This window comes from Canis aureus, chromosome 14, assembly GCF_053574225.1.
Source record: "Canis aureus isolate CA01 chromosome 14, VMU_Caureus_v.1.0, whole genome shotgun sequence".
Lineage (NCBI taxonomy): Eukaryota > Metazoa > Chordata > Mammalia > Carnivora > Canidae > Canis > Canis aureus.
The window spans coordinates 4421694-4445524 of NC_135624.1; the positions used below are offsets into that span (position 1 = coordinate 4421694).

At 36.5% G+C, this 23831-nt stretch overlaps 1 protein-coding gene and 1 non-coding gene across 15 annotated transcripts in view; one reads left to right on the top strand and one right to left on the bottom strand.

Moving 5' to 3' along the window:
- The window catches only part of VPS13B (vacuolar protein sorting 13 homolog B), a 718401-nt gene that overhangs the window by 284681 nt on the left and 409889 nt on the right, over positions 1–23831 (top strand). For 13 of the 14 annotated variants that reach the window (XR_013351405.1, XR_013351406.1, XM_077846720.1 and 10 more), the window contains 2 exons: positions 16939–17048; positions 23196–23343. Coding sequence is in view for 12 of the 14 variants with exons in the window: in XM_077846720.1 (XP_077702846.1) it covers positions 16939–17048; positions 23196–23343 (258 nt within the window). In the remaining 2 variants the exon portion in view is untranslated. The remainder of the gene's footprint in view (positions 1–16938; positions 17049–23195; positions 23344–23831) is intronic. The other variant, XM_077846712.1, reaches the window with a different exon arrangement.
- LOC144283888 (U6 spliceosomal RNA) lies at positions 18056–18161 on the bottom strand. The gene has a single exon (XR_013352393.1). It is a non-coding gene; the product is annotated as a U6 spliceosomal RNA (small nuclear RNA).

A 23831-nucleotide genomic window follows, 5' to 3' on the forward strand; every position in this document is an offset into this window, starting at 1 on the left:
CTGTTCATAATATGTTTTTTAAATCGTTTGTATTTCCATGGTGTTGGTAGTTATCTCTCCTTTCTCATTCATGATTTTATTAATTTGAGTCTTTTCTCTCTTCTTTTTAGTAAGGCTGGCTAATGGTTTATCTATCTTATTAATTCTTTCAAAGAACCAACTCCTGGTTCTGTTGATCTGTTCCACAGTTCTTCTGGTCTCGATTTCGTTGAGTTCTGCTCGAATCTTTATTAACTCCCTTCTTCTCTTGGGTGTAGGATCTATTTGCTGTTTTTTCTCTAGCTCCTTTATGTGTAAGGTTAGCTTTTGTATTTGAGTTCTTTCCAGTTTTTGAATGGATGCTTGTATTGCAATGTATTTCCCCCTTAGGACTGCTTTTGCTGCATCCCAAAGATTTTGAACGGTTTTATCTTCATTCTCATTAGTTTCCATGAATCTTTTTAATTCTTCCTTAATTTCCTGGTTGACCCTTTCATCTTTTAGCAGGATGGTCCTTCACCTCCACGTGTTTGAGGTCCTTCCAAACTTCTTGTTGTGATTTAGTTCTAATTTCAAGGCATTATGGTCTGAGAATATGCAGGGGACAATCCCAATCTTTTGGTATCGGTTCAGACCCGATTTGTGACCAGTATGTGGTCTATTCTGGAGAAAGTTCCATGTGCGCTTGAGAAGAATGTGTATTCAGTTGAGTTTGGATGTAAAGTTCTGTAGATATCTGTGAAATCCATCTGGTCCAGTGTATCATTTAAAGCTCTCGTTTCTTTGGAGATGTTGTGCTTAGAAGACCTATCGAGTATAGAAAAAGCTAGATTGAAGTCACCATGTATAAGTGTATTATTATCTAAATATTTCTTCACTTTGGTTAATAATTGATTTATATATTTGGCAGCTCCCACATTCGGGGCATATATATTGAGGATTGTTAAGTCCTCTTGTTGAATAGATCCTTTAAGTATGATATAGTGTCCCTCTTCATCTCTCTCTACAGTCTTTGGGATAAATTTTAGTTTATCTGATATAAGGATGGCTACCCCTGCTTTCTTTTGAGGACCATTCGAATGGTAAATGGTTCTCCAACCTTTTATTTTCAGGCTGTAGGTGTCCTTCTGTCTAAAATGAGTCTCTTGTAGACAGCAAATAGATGGGTCCTTCTTTTTTATCCAGTCTGAAACCCTGCGCCTTTTGATGGGGTCATTAAGCCCGTTCACATTCAGAGTTACTATTGAGAGATATGAGTTTAGTGTCATCATGATATCTATTCAGTCCTTGTTTTTGTGGACTGTTCCACTGAACTTCTTCTTAAAGGGGAATTTTAAGAGTCCCCCTTAAAATTTCTTGCAGAGCTGGTTTGGAGGTCACATATTCTTTTAGTTGCTGCCTGTCTTGGAAGCTCTTTATCTCTCCTTCCATTTTGAATGAGAGCCTTGCTGGATAAAGTATTCTTGGTTGCATGTTCTTCTCATTTAGGACCCTGAATATATCCTGCCAGCCCTTTCTGGCCTGCCAGGTCTCTGTGGAAAGGTCTGCTGTTACCCTAATACTCCTCCCCATAAAAGTCAGGGATTTCTTGTCTCTTGCTGCTTTAAGGATCTTCTCTTTATCTTTGGAATTTGCAAGCTTCACTATTAAATGTCGAGGTGTTGAACGGTTTTTATTGATTTTAGGGGGTGATCTCTCTATTTCCTGGATCTGAATGCCTGTTTCCCTTCCCAGATTAGGAAAGTTTTCAGCTAGAATTTGTTCAAATACATATTCTGGCCCTCTGGCCCTTTCGGCGCCCTCGGGAACCCCAATTAAACGTAGGTTTTTCTTTCTCAGGCTGTCGTTTATTTCCCTTAATCTATCTTCATGGTCTTTTAATTGTTTGTCTCTTTTTTCCTCAGTTTCCCTCTTTGCTATCAACTTGTCTTCTATGTCACTCACTCGTTCTTCCACCTCGTTAACCCTCGTCGTTAGGACTTCTAGTTTGGATTGCATCTCATTCAATTGATTTTTAATTTCTGCCTGATTAGCTCTAAATTCTACAGTCATGAAGTCTCTTGAGTCCTTTATACTTTTTTCTAGAGCCACCAGTAGTTGTATAATAGTGCTTCTGAATTGGCTTTCTGACATTGAATTGTAATCCAGATTTTGTAACTCTGTGGGAGAGAGGATTGTTTCTGATTCTTTCTTTTGAGGTGAGGTTTTCCTTCTAGTCATTTTGCTCAGTGCAGAGTGGCCAAAAGCAAGTTGTATTGGGAAAAGGAGAAAAAGAGAGGAGAGAAAGAAGGAAAGAAAAGAGAAAGAGAAAAAAAAGGAAAAAAAACGAAAAAAAAAGAAGAAAAGGAGAAAGAAAAAGAAAGAAAGGAGAAAAAAGGGGGGTGGGGGAAGGAAACAAATCAAAAAGCAAAAAAAAAAAAAAAAAAAAAAAAGGAACCACGGGGGAGTATCATCTGATTCTGTGTACTTTAAGTTCCTTGACTTCTCCTGGAACTTGTCCGTCTAGCTGGTCTTCTGGGGGAGGGGCCTGCTGTGCTGATTTTCAGGTGTTAGCAGTTGGGGGAGCTGCTCTGCCCCTGCCTGGTGCAGGGCTCAGTGGGGGTTGTTTACCCCGTGAGGCCCCAGGAGCAACAGCCCTAGTGGCGGGGCCAGCTCTGGAGCCCTGGAGTCAGCCCCCGCAGTCACCACGGAGCTCTCCGTCTGCAGGGCCTGGAGGCTCCGGGGCGGGGCCACTGATCTGCTCAGCTCGGGGCAGGAGCGTCCTCATGGTCCTGGGCCCTCCCGGCCTCTGCCTGTTCCGGGGGAGGCCGGATCCTGGGCTGTGTCCCGGCGCCCTGTGCTGCGGGGCCTGCACTGTTGGATTCGCGCTCCCGCCCCGCAGCCCCCTCTGCGGAGCCGCCCCCGAGCCCCCCCCAGCTGCTCCCGCCCTGCAGCCCCCTCCGCGGAGCCGCCCCCGAGCCCCCCGAGCTGCTCCCGCCCCGCAGCCCCCTCCGCGGAGCCGCCCCCGAGCCCCCCGAGCTGCTCCCCCCCCCGCAGCCCCCTCCGCGGAGCCGCCCCCGAGCCCCCCGAGCTGCTCCCGCCCCGCAGCCCCCTCCGCGGAGCCGCCCCCGAGCCCCCCCGAGCTGCTCCCACCCCGCAGCCCCCTCCGCGGAGCCGCCCCCGAGCCCCCCGAGCTGCTCCCACCCCGCAGCCCCCTCCGCGGAGCCGCCCCCGAGCCCCCCGAGCTGCTCCGGGTCCCGCCGTGCGCGCTGCAGCCCTTGGGGAGCTCGGCGCACTCTCCCGGGGCGCAGGTGCCTGTTAGGGTCCCCGGAGCCCGAGGGCCTCCCCGCCCTCCTGGGTCCTGCTCCACCTCCCCGCGAGCCCCTTTCCCCCGGGAAGGTCGGTGCAGCTCCTGCTCCTCCGGGACGGGGCTCTTCTGTCCTGGGGACACTCGCCCGGCCTCAGCCCGGCTCCTCGCAGCCGCTCCCCCTTGGAGGCCTTTTGTGTCTTTATTTCTTTTTCCCCGTCTTCCTACCTTGATAGAAGCGCGAACTCTTCTCACTGTAGCATTCCAGCTGGTCTCTCTTTAATTCTCAGGCCGAATTGATAGATTTTCAGGATGATTTGAAGGTTTTCTAGGTAATTTGGTGGAGACAGGTGACTTGGGGACCCTACTCTTCCGCCGTCTTGTTCCTCCCCTCGGGGAGTTTTAATTTGTTGGTTTTGATACATACAGGAAAACGTTTATCAAAAAGTTTTTGTTTATTGTTGATACTTGGTGGTCTTAGAGTTCTTGTGTTAGAAAAGAAGCTTGAGGGCAGCCCGGGTGGCTCAGCAGCTCAGCGGTTTAGCGCCGCCTTCAGCCCAGGGGGTGATCTTGGAGACCTGAGATCGAATCCCACATCGGGCTCCTGCATGGAGCCTGCTTCTCCCTCTGCCTGTGTCTCTGCCTCTCTCTCTCTCTCTCTTTCTCTCTCTCTCTTTCTCTCTCATGAATAAATAAATTAAATCTTAAAAAATTTTTTTTAAAAAAGCTTGAATTTCTGATAAATTGAAAAAAATAACTTTTCTGAAAAAGAATGCTGGAATGGAGAGGCATATCTTGGACTTAGAAACACTTGAAATTTATAATATTTTGGATGAGAAGTAATGATGTTAAGTACCCAGAAAATACATGCTTATCTGGACTTAATCAAAAAAGCATTGCTTTTAACTTCTTAGTTAAGATTTATTTTTATAAAAAATTTTTAGTATTCAGGGATTTCATAATTAAAATGTACTCTCTGTCTTGTCTTTTGAGTACTACTGTGATTTCAAGAGTCCTTTCCAACCTCTACTGGTACATGGAATTTAAAAATTACAGACATCATCTGGTGGGGATGACTCTGAAGATTCTTCCAGTTATATAAGAACCATTTTATTAACAAGCATCCATCCATCCATCCATCCATCCATCCATCCATCCATCTATTATTTAAAAGGGATTTATTTATTTATTTGAGAGAGTGAGAGCAGGAGAGCATGTGAGCTGGGGGAGGGGCAGAGAGAGAGAGAGAAGCTGACTCCCTGCTGAGCGTGGAGCCTAGTGTGGGACTTGATCTCAGGAACCTGAAATCATAATGTGAGCCAAAACCAAGAGTTAGATGCTTAACCAAGGCACCCCAATAACAAGCATTTATTAAGCTTCTTGCTGGAATCTATAAATAGAAATACAACAATATAATCCTTCACCCTGTTTGCTTAAAATTTAAGCCAGATGTGGATAACTTCATATAATCAGCAAAATTAAAATGCCAAATCAGTAATAATACCTATGAAGTATTTAGAGTTAAACACGATCAGAGGTAATCTGTATTGGCTCTAAGTTATACCATACTAATACTCTTTTATTCCAAGTTATTATACGTCAATTCATATTTTATATATCATTAATTCAGAGGGTAGTTGTCTCTTTATATTGGCTTTATAAAGTTCATAGGCTCAAGCTATTATATGCTAATATGATTAAGATATATGTTGGAGTTTTAGGTCTGTTTATGAAAGAGATGAAGAAATACTTGAAATTATAAAACTAATAATTTGGACAATAGAAAAGATTTTACTGAGGTGTATGAGTAAATTGATGATAAATTTTATAATTATATCTTGATTTATAATCTATAGTTTGATTATATTGTCCTCTAAGTTCATTTTATTTTTTAAATTCTTTTTAACCAATTTCTTTTTTTTTTTTTGAATTTTTATTTATTTATGATAGTCACACAGAGAGAGAGAGAGAGAGAGGCAGAGACATAGGCAGAGTGAGAAGCAGGCTCCATGCACCGGGAGCCCGATGTGGGATTCGATCCCGGGTCTCCAGGATCGCGCCCTGGGCCAAAGGCAGGCGCTAAACCGCTGCGCCACCCAGGGATCCCTAAGTTCATTTTAAATTGAGGAATTGGTTTTAAATGTTACTATGTAATTTATAGGATTGTAGATTTGTTCATTCTGATATCGTGCAGGATCGCTGTGATGGGAATTCTACATGATGAAAATCCTGAATAAAGAACAATGACAAATTGCAGATAAATTAAAGAGAGACTTTTATGAGATCTGATCATTTTCCAAAGGGTTTTATTTGTGGTGAATCAAAGTTTGGTTTTTGTCTCTTCTATGAACCAAAGTTTTTATTGAAATTCAGAATTGACCAGGAAAAATGCTAGTGTAGTTTCTTGGTTTTAGAATATAAATAATATAATCTATTAGTAAATCGTGAAGTGATGTGTTTGTTCTACCTTGGTTTGTATATAGCATGGTTCATAGAGTTGCAGATCTTTTTCTATAGTACATTACTTGAATATTGCCATATATACATTCAGACATAGCACTATTTTATGTTCAAATAAACACATATATCACATACACATATATGTAATACCTGAAATTTCTGTGCAATATACTTGTATCTATACTTTGCTTCTTTTCACGTTATTTTAAGTCATTAATCACCTAGTACTCATCTTGACAAATGCACTCCTTAATCCCCATCACCTATTTAACCCATTCACCCACCCACCTCCCCTCTGGTAACCATCAGTTTGTTCTCTGTAGTTATCAGTCTGTTTCTTGGTGTGCCTCTCTCTCTCTTTTGCCCTTTACTCCCCTTTATTTCCTAAATTCTGCATGTGAGTGAAATCATATATCTTTGACTTCGCTTAACACACTCTCTAGCTCCATCTTATGTCATTGTACGTGGTTAGATTTCATTCGTTTAATGACTCAGTAATATTCCTTTGTGTATGTATATATGTACCACATCTTCTTTATCCATCAACTGATAGACACTTGGGCTGCTTGCATTCTTGGCTATTGTAAATGCTACTATAAACAGAAGGGTACATGTATCCCTTTGAATTTGTTTTTGTATTCTTTGGGTAAATATTTAGTAGCTCTATTTTTAATCTTTTGAGGAGCCTCCACACAGTTTTCCGTAGTGGCTGCACCAATTTGCATTCCCACCAACAGTACAAGGGTTCTTTTTTCTCCACATTCTCGCCAACATTTATCATTTCTTGAGTTGTTGATTTTAGCCATTCTGACAGGTATGAGGTGATATCTCATTATTTGATTTGCATTTCCCTGATGATAAATGATGATGAGCATCATTTCATGTGTCTGTTGGTCATCTGAATGGAGATCTTTGGAGAAATACCTTCTTTGGAGAAACACCTGTTCAGATCCTTTGCCCATTTTTAATTGGATTATTTGTTCTTTTGGTGTTGGATTTTTTAAGTTCTTTATATACTTTGGATTCTAACTCTTTATTAGATATTTCATTTGCAAATATCTTCTCCCATTCTGTAGACTGCCTTTTAGTTTTGTTGATTGTTTCCTTCACTGTGCAGAATCTTTTTATTTTGCAGTCCCAATAGTTTATTTTTGCTTTTGTTTCTCCTACCTCAGGATAGATATCTAGAAAAATTATTGTCTGTGCTCTTGTCTCATCTCAGAGTTTTATATTTCTGTCTCACATTTAGGTCTTTAAACCATTTAGAATATATCTTTGTGTATGATACAGGAACATGGTCCAGTTTCCTTCTTTTGAATGTTGATGTCTGGTTTTCCCAACATCATTTTTTGAATAGACCATCTTTTGCCATTGGGTATTCTTTCATGCTTTGTCAAGGATTAATTGACCATATAATTGTGGTTTACTTCTGGATTATCTATTCTGTCCCATTAATCTTTGTGTCTATTTTTGTGCCAGTACCATACTATTTTGATTACTGCAGCTTTGTAATATAACTTGAAATCTGAAATTGTGATGCCTACAGCTTTGCTCTACTTTTTTCAAGATTGCTTTGGCTATACAGAGTCTTTTGTGGTTCCACATAGATTTCAGGATTAAATATTTGTTCTAATTCTGTAAAAAATGCTCTTGGTATTTTGATAGGGATGGCATGAAATGTGTAGGTTGCTTTGAGCAGTAGAGACATTTCAACAATGTTTCTTCTTCTAATCCATGAGCATAGAATGTCTTTGCATTTCTTTGTGTCATCTTCAATTTCTTTCATCATTGTTCTATAGTTTTCAGAGTACAGGTCTTTCACCTCTTTGGTTAAGTTTATTCCTAGATATTTTATTGTTTTTGATCTAATTGTAAATGGGATTGCTTTGTTAATTTCATTTTCTGGTGCTTCATTATTAGTGTACAGGAATGCAACAGATTTCTGTGCAATGATTTTGTATGCTGTGACTTTACTGAATTCATTTATCAGTTCTGGTAATTTTTTGGTGGTCTGTGGTTTTTCTACTATAGTATTGAGTCACTTGCATGCAAGTAAGGAAAATTTTACTTCTTCCTTGATGATTCCTTTTATTTCTTTTTGTTGTCTGATTGCTGTGGGTAGCACTTCCAGTACTATGTTGAATAAAATAGGTGGGAGTAGACATCCTTTTTTGTTCCTAAGGTTAGGGGAAAGGCTCTCAGTTTTTCCCCATTGAGGATTATGTTAGCTATGTATTTTTCGTATATAGTCCATATTATATTGAGGTATGTTTCCTCTAAACTTACTTTGTTTGGAAGTTTTCCTTTTCTATTTTTTGGAATATGCTTTTTTTCACTTTATAGTGTTCTGCATTATATTTGTGTCATTAGTTATATGTGCGCTTCATAATATAATAGCTGATTGATGTTCCATTAAAGAAATTATCATAGTTTGACTGTAGATGTTGATATTATTTACATAGTTATTATTATAAATAATACTACAGATGAACAGATTTGTGCCATTTTTCTGTGCATATATTTAAGAGCATTTACAAATGTTACAGTAGGATTCCAAGAACTAAAATTGCTGGATCAGTGAGTATGTACATTGAAAATTTTGATGGGTAGTTCCAAAGTGGCTTTCAAAATGCCTGTACCCATTTCCATTTCTTTTAGCAACCATGAGAGTGTTTTATCTTTCGTAGCCTTATCTGTATTAGAATTTCATTCATTTAATACTCATCTGCCATTGGAAAATTATCTTTTTGTTTTACCTTGGATTTCTTTGCCATTAATGAAGTTGAGCTTTAGTGAAGGCTGGTTGTATTTATTCTGTGATTTGTCTGTTTATATTTTTTGCTGATTTTTCTGTTTGTTATGTATCTTTTTTCTTAGTAACTTTTAGGAGGTTTCCTATATTGTGAATATTATCTGTGTTACCTATTTTTCTAATATTTTCTTCTAGTTTCACTTTTGCTTTCAATTTTGGTTATGGTTTTTTATTGTTCAGAAGTTCTAAGCTTGCTTATTGATTGATTGATTGATTGAGGCTTCACACCCAGTGTGGAGTCCAATGCAGGCCTTGAACTCAAGGCCCTGAGATAGTCAGATGCAAAATTGACTGAGCTCTGCCAGGCGCCTCAGAAGTTCTGAGCTTTTCATTGTGAAAGCTGTCTATAATTATCTTTACAGTTTTAGAGTTTTATGTCTTGAATGTGAAGATGAGAAGAAAACTTTGAAATATCACAAATTATTAATTGACACAGTTTGAGATTACTATTAAATCTCACTTGTGCAGTCTTTGCCAGTTGAGAAATAAGACGCATGAGTCAGATAGAAGGAGACCAGTTATTAACTTAATGTCTGATAAAATTGATTAACAGATCTGGAGAGAATGAAAGAGACCAGTAGGAAAAATAAAAACACAGTCATGATGCAATCCAGTTCTTCTATATTCTCTGTACCTGAAGTGGACTGAAAAAAACATGCAACAGTATAGCTGACTCACTTTGAGTTTCTAACCAAGGAATACAGAAAGCTCCTTAATGTTGTAAAGGGATCGTGTGTGTCATTGTTTCAGATTACTTAGGCTGTTGCCTAAAGCACTCATAACCTCCCCTGCCATCCTTGTTCTGAATGATGACATTCTTTTTTAACTGAGAAAGCTGAAGTGAGTCAGTGGCTCTAATTGAGCTCTATATTCTCAGTGTTATACTTGGCTAAAAAATGGAAAGGTCAGTGATGGTCAAAGTCTTAGTGGTAGAAGCTAATTAGAATCAAAGGATGTGCAGGGCAGCCCGGGTGGCTCAGTGGTTTGGTGCCACCTTTGGCGCAGGGCGTGATCCGGGAGACCCGGGATCGAGTCTGTGTCAGGCTCCCTGCATGGAGCCTGCTTCTCCCTCTGCCTGTGTCTCTGCCTCTCTCTGTGTGTGACTCTCATGAATAAAAAAAATAAAATATTTTGTTTTAAAAAAGAGTGTGCAAAATTTGGTTAAATGGGAAAAAATAAAGTATATATGTACATAAATAAGTGCTTACTAAATATTTTTGTATGATATGAATTGGGCTTAACAATAAAATTGGCAAGTTTAGAGGACAGTGACAGAATCTATAGTAAACTAAAAAATAAGACAAATGCAGTTTTTACACTATTTTACTTCTAGTTCCCACCATCCTTTTCTTTCTGCTCTGTGGACATATATTTTAGTTCTTTGTGTAATTTTACCCCACACTGTATTGTTATTATTCCTACTCCAAATAGTTCAGAGTTTTAAGGGAGATTTAAAGATACACATGCACACACACACATACATATGCAGGTGTGTCTGTATATAACTGTAATTGTATATATAAATAAAAATAGCATATTTTTAAAGCAATCTTATTTACATATTTAGTGTTTCTGGTGTTCCTCATTTTCTAGAATTGAATTTCTATCTGGTATATTTCCTTTCATTCTAAAGTACTTCTCTTAATTTCTAGTAGTGCAAGTTTTTAGGAGACAAATTGTTTTTGTTGTTTTGTCTTCATTTTTAAACCATACTTTCAACAGACATAATTCTAGATTGTCTTTTCTTACTTCAGCACTTTAAAGATGACCATTCCACTGTCTTTGCATCGCTGTTATTTCTGATGAGGAGTTATTCTGTTTTCATCATGGTTTCTTTATATGTAATGTCTTTTTTTTCCCCCCCGAGTAATTTCAGAATTTTTTTCTGTTTGCTTTCCTGCAATTTGACTGTGATGTGTCTAGATCTGTTTTTCTTTTTAATTATTCCTCTTGGTGTTTGCTTAGGTTTTTTTTTTTTAATCTGTCTGTTGGTATTATTTATCAGTTTTGAAAAGAAATTTTCAAAGAATTTTTCACCTCCAGTATTATTTTTAAAATTCTAATATTTCCATTTCTCTCTTTTTAATAGTTTCTTTTTCTCTATTGCAGTTCCCCTTTAGTTCATGTACACTACCTCAGAGTTGTTTTAAAATCTTTGATAATTCCAGTATTTATGCTACCTTTTGAACTTGGGCTATTGATTGTTTTCTTTTTGATGATGGTTATTTCTTTTCTTTTACTGTCCTTTATAATTTTTTAAATGAATGTCAAATGTTGTGTATAAAAAGAATAATAGGGACGCCTGGGTGGCTCAGCGGTTGAGCATCTGCCTTCGACTCAGGGCGTGATCCTGTAGTCCTGGGATTGAGTCCTGCATCGGGCTCCCTGCAGGGAGCCTGCTTCTCCCTCTGTCTGTGTCTCTGCCTTTCTCTCTGTGTCTCTCATGATAAATAAATAAAATCTTAAAAAAAAAAAAAGAATAATAGTACCTATTTTATGCCCATAAAACAACATGCCTCTTCTGTCATGTTATTAGTGTAGTTGTACCTGGTTTTTGCTTCTCCTCCTTCTTTATTTTTAAATTTTTACTATTGATTATATTGGGTGTTATTCTGATGTTGGCAAATTGAACACCAATAAAAAATAAATTTATTATTAAAATTAAAAAAATAAATTTTTACTATTGAAGTAGAATTGACATACACTTATTTACTGGCGTAAAACATAGTGGTTCAATTGTGTACATTGCTTACCATGTTAAGTGTAGTTGCTATCTGTCACCATATAGCATTACTAAAATAATATTGACTATATTCTCTATGCTTTATGTTCTTTGTTTTTATTCTGTAGTTGAGCTGGGTCAAGTTCTTTATTTCAATGGAGTGTGACATAGGTTTCACATTTTTTTATGAGCAGGATCACAATTTTTGTTTCAGTATGGTTTGTGATTTTTCTCTCACTTCTTATCTGTGCTCAGACCTAACATGCCTTGTTCGCTTGTTCTTAGAGGGGGATCTGTCTTAGTTCCACTTTTCTTCTCCTAGTCACAGATAGCCCTGGTTGGTGCTCATTGGAAAGTTCGGAATGACGGTGGGATTTCCCTTAGTTCTCCTTCTTTGCTCTCAGAAGTCATCAGACTCCATGCACCTGCTGTAGGTAGGGTCTTCCTCATTTCTTCAGTCGTATGCTATGCCATTCTCATGAATATTTGGTGGAGGTTTGTTGAAAAAATGCCGGGTAGGTACATTCCTATTGTGTCTATTATTCTCAGAGATTCTACATTGTCATGCCAGTCCCCAAACTGGTCTTTAAACATTTGTTAAAATTTCTCTTGTTTTTTTTCTTAACAACTTGTTTCTCCTCCTACTGCTACACCAAGAATGAAAGCCACTATTCATTCCTTCCTGCCTATGACTGGCCTTTCACTTTTATTTTTGTTCATGAGATTTCTTTGCAAACACTGCTATATCTGATGAATGTTGAAAAGCTTTAATAGGTTGGTTATATGGCTTATTTTGTTATGATGGGATAGAGTTCTCTTGTGATTTTCTATATCCTAGGGGAAGGCTTGGTAATTGTTAATTAAGTAACATGAGCTACCATACTTACATACCTTAGAGTCTTATGATTCAGTTGTACTAAACTTGACAATTACCTTGAATAAAGTTACCAGTAGTTGGCAGCTCAACCCTGCCCTGTCATTTCTTGCCTGTGATTACTCTATCTTGCCTTTATTCTCCACCCATAGTTTTGATTCTTTTTTATTTATTTAAACTGACCAAAATTCATGAAATTATTCTTAAAAAAAAAGAGTAGCAAATAATTTCTTAAGAGATATACAAATCTAAAATATCCTTACTTTACTATAGCTACATAATAGAAAAATAGTGAGTTTTAGCCACTGAAGCTTAGATGAACATGAATATGTTTATGTTTTTTATCTCATTCATTGGTTTAACATAAGATACAGGATGCTTGTCCCCTTTTATACCTTGATATTTTACAAGACCATCTTATTGGCCAACAAAGTTTTATAGCTAACAAGCATGTATGTTTAATTATAATCCTTTGCACTTTTGTTCTGTCACTCTTTTTTCATTCTAATTCTTCAGTTTAGGATGTAACTGAAATGACAGTTGGTGCCTTAGTTTAATTAATTTGTGAAGCCTGAGTGGAATGTGCGTAAGTGAGTCATTTTGGCAGTGAGCAGAGAAATAAAGCACACTTTTCTCATTAGTTGTCTCCCAGGCTAAAATTAAACAGAATAATATATTGTCAAATTTTAGTGATTTATGGGGTATCTGTTCTGAGTAAACTCAAGATTAGACTAGTTGTCTACGCATGTCAGAACATGTGTGTTATTTTTAAAGGCGAGGTCTTGTAAATTGAGCATAATATGAAAATATCCCTTTAAATTTAAAAGAACTTTATTTCTAAATTTCAACTAAATTGATATTAAGTTAATAGATAATTCTCTTTTATCACCTGCTTAACATTCGCAGGCTGGCTATTATGTCATTCAGTCATCTCTGACATAATGTAATCAAATAACTTTTATGAACATTTGTTGGTGAGGAATAAAATAGGGTTTTAAGGTTAGTTTTCAAATCACAGTATTTTGGTGCATTTGTTTTCGTTTTCCTGTCTCTAAAACTTCAATTAAAAAGGAATGCTACTGGGGATCCCTGGGTGGCTCAGCGGTTTGGTGCCTGCTTTTGGCCCAGGGCACGGTGCTGGAGTCCTGGGATCGAGTCCAGTGTCGGGCTCCAGGCATGGAGCCTGCTTCTCCCTCTGTCTGTGTCTCTGCCCCTCTCTCTCTCTCTGTGTGCGTCTATCATGAATAAATAAATAAATAAATCTTAAAAAAAAAAAAGGAATATAGGGTTTGTGGGTGTATTTGTTGATTTTTCTGACTGTCTCTCACAGTGGCTTGCTTTTGTAGTGCTTGCTAATTTTTTGTTAAGAGAACCATTCACAGTTCATAATTTTTGATAGTTACATGACAGTGAATTGGAAACTTTTCAAACAGAAAATTTTATTCTGCTAGTGGCCAGAGAGATAAACCTCAACAAGAAAATCTAAGGCTTATCTACCTCTGTTTTTTCTTGGCCACAGTTTGAGATTCCTAATTATATTCTCCATCATGGCAGTTGTACTTTTTTTTTTATATTCCCTTTTTAAGAGGTAACATATCTCACATCTTTTCAATAATTATTTTGATGTTTATTCCCATATTTTTAAATAATATGACTTTTCTTGATCTTTCACTTTAGAGCAAAATTTATTGATGTCTTACTGTGCAAAATGATATTTGGCTAACTTTCAATCTCTCTTGTTCACATCATACATTCCTCTTACATATACCTACTCTCAAAATTGTTATTACCATGTTTGATTAATCAATGAATGTATTTTTTCAGAATTTACATATCTCTGTCTATAAATATTCATGGTACAATCATGTTGTATCTTATAATTAGTTATCATTTCTGTCATAGCATGTGTTTTTCCTGTATTTAATAATTGTTTTATCGCTGTTCTGAGGGCACTGGGGTGGTTCAGTCAATTAAAGGTTTGACTCTTAATATTGGCTCAGGTCATGATCTCAGGGTCATCAGATCGAGCCCTGCATCCAGCTCTGTGCTGAGCATGGAGCCTGCTTGGGATTCTGGTTCTCCCTCTCCTTCTGCCCCTCCCTATGTTCTCTCCCTCAAAGTAAATAATAAATATACTTTAAATATTATTATTATATTTTTCACATACTTGTCACTAATTCAGTATTTTCATTTGGGGCATTCCTGTCACTCTCCTCCTGTGTTGGATCTTTCATCTCCTAGATCCCACATTCTTCTATCTTGTTTTGCAATTGCTTTTTGTGGAACACATTTCTTATTGTTAAACATATGTTATTTGTGGTATCTTTAATATTCATTGTGATATTTATTATAAAACAAATTATATTACAGTGAGCTTATCTGATAAACACTTCATAGTAATTTAAATCTGACTGTAATTTCATTTCTTTATATGTAATTTAGAAAAGTCTGAACTTTAAGATTGAATTATTTATTCTTGAATTTAAAATTTTAAAACTCTTCATTTAAATGTATACAGTTTCTTTAAAATTAAGATTTTAATTTTTATGCTTTCTATTACAGGAAATAATAAATATGTTAAGTTGTATTTTCTAATTGACTTCAGTTATGACTCCCCTTTTTCAATTATCCTGTGTTTAGTTTCTCCTAGTCAATCCTTTTTGATATGTATTTGACTTAATCATTGCTCAGCAGCACATCCATTGGTACATGGAAGTGGGCAGGATTGCAGCAGAATGCTGCCCCAAATCTATACTGAATCTGGGTCCCTGGGAAAAGAAGAACTAAAAGGTGAAATAGGAATACACATGACAATTTTTACTTGTTTGAAAATTATGTGCAAAAATTTAAAATGGGGGTATTTCTCTTGCTTACTTCCCTACATCTTCCTATCTCTTATCTCTGGTAGTTTACTTTTCAAAGGAGTTGGTACTAACAGTAATTGTTTAGATAATCTGCAGTGTTATAGAACCAGATTTTTGCACCTAACCTGAGAACCTATCTACCTTTTATTATGACTCTCTACCCCTACCATGTGGCCATTACTTTTCTAGAAACTGGAGATATAGTTGAGAGCAAAACTGATGAATACCTCTTATTTGATATCCCATGTCCCAGTAGAGCTAATAATATTTTATCAGAAAGTATATGTAGAGATGCAGAAATGTATTTATGAATGCACATAACCTGCATGTAAATTAAGAGTGGGATGTTACGCTTTAGTTAAGTCCTGTGTGATTGCTTTTTATCAGAGAGGGACTAATATACTTTCCTAGGATCAAATTTCAACTTCAGCTTTGTGTTTTATGTCAGAATGCTAGCCTGTGTTTCATCTAGGCAGATGTCTCTCTGGCTTCTGAACACTTAAAGCTGTAATTTGCAGTGATTTATTGAGTGGTTGTAATAATCCTTCCTTTAACATCGTGAATTAAGTTTGTAATATAAACAGAAAAAGAAGATAATATTCTGTTCTCATGACTGATATGGAAATTGCTCTTTGCCTAAAGAATAAAGCATATTATTAAAGACAAATTCACTTTTTTAATAAATTTTTTAAAGATTTATTTATTTATTTATTCATGAGAGACACACAGAGAGAGGCAGAGACATAGGCAGAGGGAAAAGCCGGCTCCTTCCAGGGAACCTGATGCGGGACTCGATCCTGGAACCCCGGAATCACGACTTGAGCCAAAGACAGATGCTCAACCACTGAGCCACCTAGGTTTCCCAAATTCACTAAAAAAAAAAAAATTATTTAAATGCAATTTAGTTAACAATGTATTATTAGTTTCAGGGGTGGAATTTAGTGATTCATCAGTTGCATATAATACCCAGTGCTCATTGCATCAAATGCCCATTACCCAGTTACCCCATTCCCTTAGACTTTCCCTTCGAGCAATCCTCAGTTTGTTTCCAATAGTTAAGAGTTTATGGTTTGCCTCCCTCTCTGCTTTTGTCTTATTTTATTTTTCTTTATCTTGCCCTATGTTCATCTGTTTTGTTTCTTAAATTCCACATGAGTGAAATCATGTGGTAGACTAATTCACTTTTGATGAGATATAATTCTTTTTCCATAAAATTCACTATTTTTAAAGTGCATAATTTAATGGTTTTCTAGTATATTTACAAAGTTGTGCAACAATCACCATTTTCTAATTCTGGAACATTTTAATCACTCCCCAAAGAACTGCATATCTATTAGCAGTTACTTTCCATTCTTTCCTCCCCTCAAACACTGGCATCCACTTTTTGTGTCTATGGTTTTTGCCTGTTCTAACGATTTCATTTAAGTGGAATCATGCAATGTGTGGTTTTCTGTGACTAGCTTCTTTCACTTAGCATGTATTCAAGGTAGTATAGCATGAATCAATACTTGATTCCTTGAGATAAACAAGTAATTTTCCATTATATGGCTATATCATATTTTGTTTATCCATTCAACGATTCCTGGACATCTGTGTCATTTCCACCTTTGGGCTATTATGAATACTGCCTTGAAAAGTTGGGTACAGAGTTTTGAGTAGAGTGATTTTAGTTCTCTTGGTACATACCTAGGAATAAAATTGTTGGGCCATATTATGTCTGTATATTTTGCCTCTTGAAGAAATGCCAAAGTGTTTTTGAAAGTATTTGTACCATTTTATGCTCCCACCAGCAGTATATGAGAGCTCAAATTCCTCCACATCTTTGTCAGCACTTGTTAATTTGTCTTTTTTATTATAGCTGTCCTACTTGGAGTGAAGTGATATAAAGCTTGCTATTTTTTTAATGAGGAATTAAAACTATTTTAAAATCTTGATTTTTAGGTGCCGTGCTTCTTTGTAGCGTACAAGGAGTAGCAGTTAATATTGACCCAGTCTTATATAACTGGCTTGTTTATCAGCCTCAGAAACGAACCAGTAGACATATGCAGCAGGTGAGAAATTTTTATAATTCTCTTAATGAACAAATCTTTTTCTCAGTATTTGTTAGAGTTATACATAGTCTGCATTGATTTTTTTTTAATGGATGTACCACAAGTCCTTTGTCCTCTGCTCTACCTGTTTCAAATAATTGTATTCCTTCATTTCTAGACAGAAAATTATAGCTCATAGAGAGTTTCATTGACCATTGAGATGAATTTCTAAGCAATTGCTGGTAAAGCGAAACACTGGAGAGACTAGTTTAAGTAGTCCTATTTTGCTGACCTCTTTTTCCTCATGGTGCCTAGATGTGTATTCTGAGTGTCTGATGCATGAGAATTGCATAGTAAATGTTAGCTATTGTTTTTATTATCTCTGTATTTCCTCTTCATCTTTGGGTTTACTCAACAAGCATTCGTTGAGTGCCAAACCCCTGGATTGGGATAGTTGGTGTAAAAGAGTTAGGATATATGCTTATTTAAAAGGGTACAAATAAAAAAAAAAATAGAAGGTTATAAATCACAAAGTAAAAAGTAGCTAATTTTAGTTTCTGGAATGCTTAAATGGAATTCTTACAGATGGGTTTTATTATTCCCATTTTAAAAATGAAGAAACTGGGGCAGCCCGGTGGCTCAGTGGTTTGGCGCCACCTTCAGCCAAGGGTGTGATCCTGGAGACCTGGGATCGAGTCCCATGTCAGCTCCCTGTGTGGAGCCTGCTTCTCCCTCTGCCTGCGTCTCTGGTTCTCTCTCTTTCTGTGTCTCTCAGGAGGAAATAAATAAAATCTTAAAAAAAAATAAATAAATAAAAAATGAAGAAACTGATGCTTATTGACATTTAACATAACCTACCTTATTGTCACATGTAGTAAATGGCAGAACTAAATGATTCTCAGGCCAAATTTATGCTATCTTTTTTTTTTTTTTTTAAATTTATGCTATCTTGCATTGCATTTTCCCATTGACTTAGTTGTAATTTTGTTATATTCTAATTGAAATAACTTTGCATCTTTTTTTTTTTTTTTAATATGGAACATTTCATGAATTTCTCTGTCATCCTGCACAGGGGACATGCTAATCTTCCCTTTATTGTTCCAGTTTTAGTATATGGACTGCCAGTGTGAGCACTGCATCTTCATTTTTTAAATTTAAATTCAATTAATAAACATATAATATATTACTGGTTTCAGAGGTGGAGGTCAGTTAATGATTCATGAATCTTAACACTCAGTGCTCATAACATCGCAGTACTACATCTTTTTTCTGAAGTAACTTAAAGTTAGTTGATAGAAAAAATACACAATTTTATAATTATATAAGACAAAAATTGACAGAGACACAGGCAGAGAGAGAAGCAGGTTCCCTGCAGGGAGCTCAATAGGGGACTCTATCCCCAAACCCGGGATCACACCTTTAGCCAGAGGCAGACCCTCAACCGCTGAGCCACCCAGCCATCCCAAATTATTTGTTATAAGTGGAGGTTTATGCCTTTGATCCCATTTGCTCCACTGCTCCCATGAGTTTGTCTTTATTTATTTTTTTTTTTTAAGATTTTATTTGAGAGAGAGAGCACACAAACGGGAGCTGAGCAGAGAGCCCAGGGTCCTGGGATTATGATGCCAGCCAAAGGCAGATGCCTAAGTGACTGAGCCACCCAGGAATCCTTCTTTTTTTTTTTTTTTTTTCCTTTCTTTTTAAATATACCACATACGAGTGAAATTATGGTATTTTTCTTTTTCTAACTGATTTCATTAGCCTAATTGCCTTATTAGGTCCATCCATGTTGTCACAAATGAGAAGACTTCCTTCTTTTTTATGGCTGAATAATATCCCATTGTTTTGTAAATTCTCATTGGTGGTTTTATTTATTTATTTATTTATTTATTTATTTATTTATTTATTTATTTATTTATTTATTTATTTATGATAGTCACACACACACAAAGAGAGAGAGAGAGAGAGAGAGAGAGAGAGAGGCAGAGACACAGGCAGAGGGAGAAGCAGGCTCCATGCACCGGGAGCCGGACGTGGGATTCGATCCCGGGTCTCCAGGATCGCGCCCTGGGCCAAAGGCAGGCGCTAAACCGCTGCACCACCCAGGGATCCCTCATTGGTTGTTTTATAAATGATGCAATTATGTCCCCATTACTAGAGATATTCCTGAAGGTCTAATCATGTTCTAACAGCTCAAATAGATTATACATTCATTTGATTGATACCAGACATCTTTAAAGGTTTTGATACTTACTTTTATTTTTATTATACTGTTTTATAACTATTTAAAATTAAGTATAAATATATATTTAAAAATATTTTTCTAAGTTCAAAAATAATAGATTTATTTAAAAATAAAACTAACAGGGGATCCCTGGGTGGCCCAGCGGTTTAGTGCCTGCCTTTGCCTCAGGGCATGATCCTGGAGTCCTGGGATTGGGTCCCGCTTTGGGCTCCCTGCGTGGAGCCTGCTTCTCCCTCTGCCTGTGTCTCTCTCTCTCTCTCTCTGTCTGTCTCTCATGAGTAAATAAAATCTTTTAAGAAAAGAAAAATTAAAAAAAATAAAACTAACAAATGTTCATAATCCTACTTGTGCAGTTACAAACAATATTGAGATAAATATCCTCATAGCTAAATCTTTGCATTTTTAAGTGTTCTCTTAGAATATATTTTTGAAAGTGTAATTAATAATTAGAGGCATGTGTTGGAGCACTTGAGTGGCTCAATTCATTAAGCATCTGCCTTTGACTCAGGTCATGATGTCAGGTTCCTGGGATTGAGTGCCACATAGGGGCTCCCTGCTCAGTGGGGAGTCTGCTTTTCCCTTTCTTCTGTCTCTCCCCCTACCTCTTTTCTCTCTCTCTCTCTCTCTTTCAAGTAAATAAAATCTTTAAAAAATAGGTAAGGGCATGTATTTTAGCGTATTTTGAGGCTTTTATTATATTATAGCTTACCTTCCAGAATTGGTAAGAGTTTACGATTTCACCAGCACTTCACAGTATTACTATTTTACTACAGTTTATCATATCTCAAAAATACACTTTTTAAAATATTCTTAACCGGGATCCCTGGGTGGCGCAGCGGTTTAGCGCCTGCCTTTGGCCCAGGGCGCAATCCTGGAGACCCGGGATCGAATCCCACGTCGGGCTCCCGGTGCATGGAGCCTGCTTCTCCCTCTGCCTGTGTCTCTGCCTCTCTCTCTCTCTCTCTCTCTCTCTCTGTGACTATCATAAATAAAATTAAAAAAAAATAAAATAAAATAAAAATAAAATATTCTTAACCTATTATTTTATTCTTATTTTTTTAACATTGGGTAATTGAGAAAATAGTATAATTGAGCCCTATGATCTTTTCACCTAGCTTTAATAATTAATCAACTCATGACTACTCCTCTTCACTTTTAAGACTCTAGTGGCTGAAAAATGCCAATATTCAGTAGTGGTGAAAACCTAGAAAATGGATAAACTCATATACTACTGTTATGAGTGAAAGTTGATAAGTTGACAGTATCCAGTAGAATTGAAAATGAACATAATATTTAACCCTCAAATCCCACTTTTTTGATATATATCCTAACAGATACACTCATAGAACACTAAAGAGTCATTATAAACCTCTTATTGCAGTATTTATTGCAAGAATGTAAAATTGGAGACAACTTGAATGCCTGTAAGGAATGACTCTAAGGAAGTGGATAAAGTATGACATATTCACATGATAATTTATTAGTAGAAACTATATGATAGGTCTTAATATGAATGTCTCAAGTTGTACTTAAAACAAAAACCAATTTCCCAAGGATATATGCAATATGAGAGTATGTGTATTTTTCCAAAACTACCATTAGAAATAAATAAATGGTGAAATAAATGGTATGTATGAGTTGTATGAGTGAAGATAGTTGTAAAACATGAATTTCAAGGGTTATATCAGTATCATAATAGTGGTGATTCATGGAGGAGTAGGCAGGTGGCTAGCAGTTGAAGGGATTTTATCCCCATCTGAAACATTTCACTGGTCTCTTAAAAAAAAAAAAAAAAGGAAATATGATAACAATGTAAACAGCCAGTAATTATTAGATATAATGGGAATGTGGATGTTGTTTTAATTCTTTATAATTTCATATATTTTTACATTTATTAAAGAGGAAGAATTTTATAGGAAGAACAGTAAAAGCTTTTAGGTATTTTGGAATCATGGGATATTGATGCATCAAGGATAGGAGAAATCTGAGGCTAGGACACAACTGATATTTGAGGGAATATCTGGTACCAGAAGTAGAAGAATATTAGTAGAACAATGGAATGTTCCTAAAAATAAATATTGTTTATCTTGATATTTTTGACTGGGATAGCTGTATTTCCAGAAATGTGGAGGAAATCCAATCATCTTACTCTGTATTCAGTATCTCTTCATGCCTGACATGTAGTACCTATATTAGCAATCACTCAGCAAATATCTATGGAGAGTCTTTTGGACACTATTGTATGTATTTGGAATACAGTTCTGGAGAACTATCAGAGCCTGCTGTATTGTTAGGAAGAGTTTTGTTAGAGCTTGTAATGTATCCTTGCCTATGTGAAAATGCCCCCAGTTTCAGCCACCAAAACGAAGGATTTTTGTTTGTTTTTAGGTATTACTAGTATTATGGCTTTTATGAATCTCATCTTTCAGCTGTTTTTCTTGAATTAAATATTATACTGTATAGAACATAATTTTTCTCTAATATATTAATTTGAATCTGAACATGGTTGTAATTTTTTGTAATACTTTGTCATATTTCAGAATTATAAGTGATGGCCAAGAAATTCAAGGGATTATGGAATCAGTAAATACTAGAACTGAAAGGGTTTTTAAGCAGACATCTCCACTCCCATAAATTATAGTTGAGGAATTTTAAATGCATCAAAACTTAGCAATATGTCGAACATTTCTCTTTTAGGTCTTAAATACTATCTCCTACTTAGGTTTGTATAAATATTATCACTTTTACTAAATTCTTAATATGAAAATCAGGTACTGTGCATTATATTTCCCACAAATATATTTAATCTTTCCACTTCCTCATTATCACCTTTCTTGTTCTTTTACTCAGCCTAAGTAGCAACTTGTAAAATAATTTGCCTTTTTCCCCTCTATCTTATAACTTGATTGATTATATTACATAGTTAGATAATGTACCTGTGTTCTGATTGAAATGTTTATTTATAATCTAAGTAATATTAAATAAAATAAAGGTTGGGTGAGGCTTAAAGTTGGATCCTTAAAAGTGTGGTTGTTGTGCTGTTGAGAGTAGCAATAGACTGCATTGCAGCTCAACCAGCCCCTCCAAAGTTACCATCTGATGCAGCTGTATTATAGTTATCATCTGTTGTTTCCCAAGCTTGCAATTTCCTTCTCAATTTGTGGCTAAAACCCAACATTTGATGATTGTTTTCCACCCAGTTCAACATTGATCTTTGATCCTGCAGGAAACTTAAAAAATACCTTTTTTTTTCTTTTTTTGCCAAAAATCTGACAAGATTGTATTGGGCGTCATCAACAGTAAGATCAGACTTTATTTCAGTGAATAAAGATGAAACAGCTGCTTTATTGTCCAGTTCAGCACTCATGCATTCAATATAGGATCATAATGTTTTCCAGCTTTCTCTAACTATGGATACTTTTCTATGCTTTCTAAATATGCTGTGTGTATCACTTTGTCAGACAGAATACAGAGATTTTAGCAATTCTTTATTAAGTTGAACTGTAACATGTAATTAATCACTTCATGGAAATATGTCCTTAAAAATAATATTTTTTAGAAGGATAACTTTTTATTTTCTAGTAATTACAATTTTCAAATTTAACTGTAGTTTTGATTTGCCCTTACCATATTATCTTGATGCTTCTTACTGAAATTTTAAATTCCATATATTTTCAAGCTGTCTTAGTTTTCACACAGAATTGTAATTTCACACTGAAACTATCAAGTGTCCCTGTGTGAATCTGTGTGTATAAGAGAGACAGATGAAGATGCAGGGAAGGACCAAGGGAGCTACATATTGATTGATTGATTTAAAATAATAAAGCTTCAACACCACTTATGAGGGACTTTGCTCAGTGTTGCCATGTTTACCCTTCACTGCTTAAAAAAGTAAATCAGTGTTTTCTTTTGCCTCTCTCTAGCAGCCTGTCATAGCTGTTCCTCTTGTTACACCAATTAGCAGAAAGAAAGAGGATGAGGTGTCTGTTGGAAGTGCACCCCTGGCAAAACAGCAATCATATCAGGCCTCTGAATATGCCAGCAGCCCTATAAAAACAAAAACAATAACAGGTATGTGTCAAGAATTCTAACAGGTCTGTGATTTTACCCTATCTCTAAGATAATAAGTTATCAAGTTATCCGGGTTACAGTTTCATGAATGCCAGCTAAAGAGACATGAGACTCCTGGAATGGAGAGAAAGAACTTTAATATCTTACAGCATTAGCAGTAACCAAGAGTATTAACATTTTCTTGTGTCTCTGACCTAAGCCTAATTCCCACAGAGTTGCATCAGGAAGATCAGATGATACCTATACACAATAATGGATTATGTACGAGGAGAGGAACCCTCAATTTAGGGAACCTGAACTTTTTGTAATTGGTGAAGGCATGCCTGCCATTTTCCCTGGAGTGAGGCACTATTTGCAACTTGCAAGGCCGTAAGCAAACTTGCCCTTTGCTCAAAAGGAGGACAATGTCTCTGTCTTTAGAGGCTATATGCTATACAGATATCCTTGAAAACACAACTGGGCACAAAGGCACTCACTGCCTCTACTTT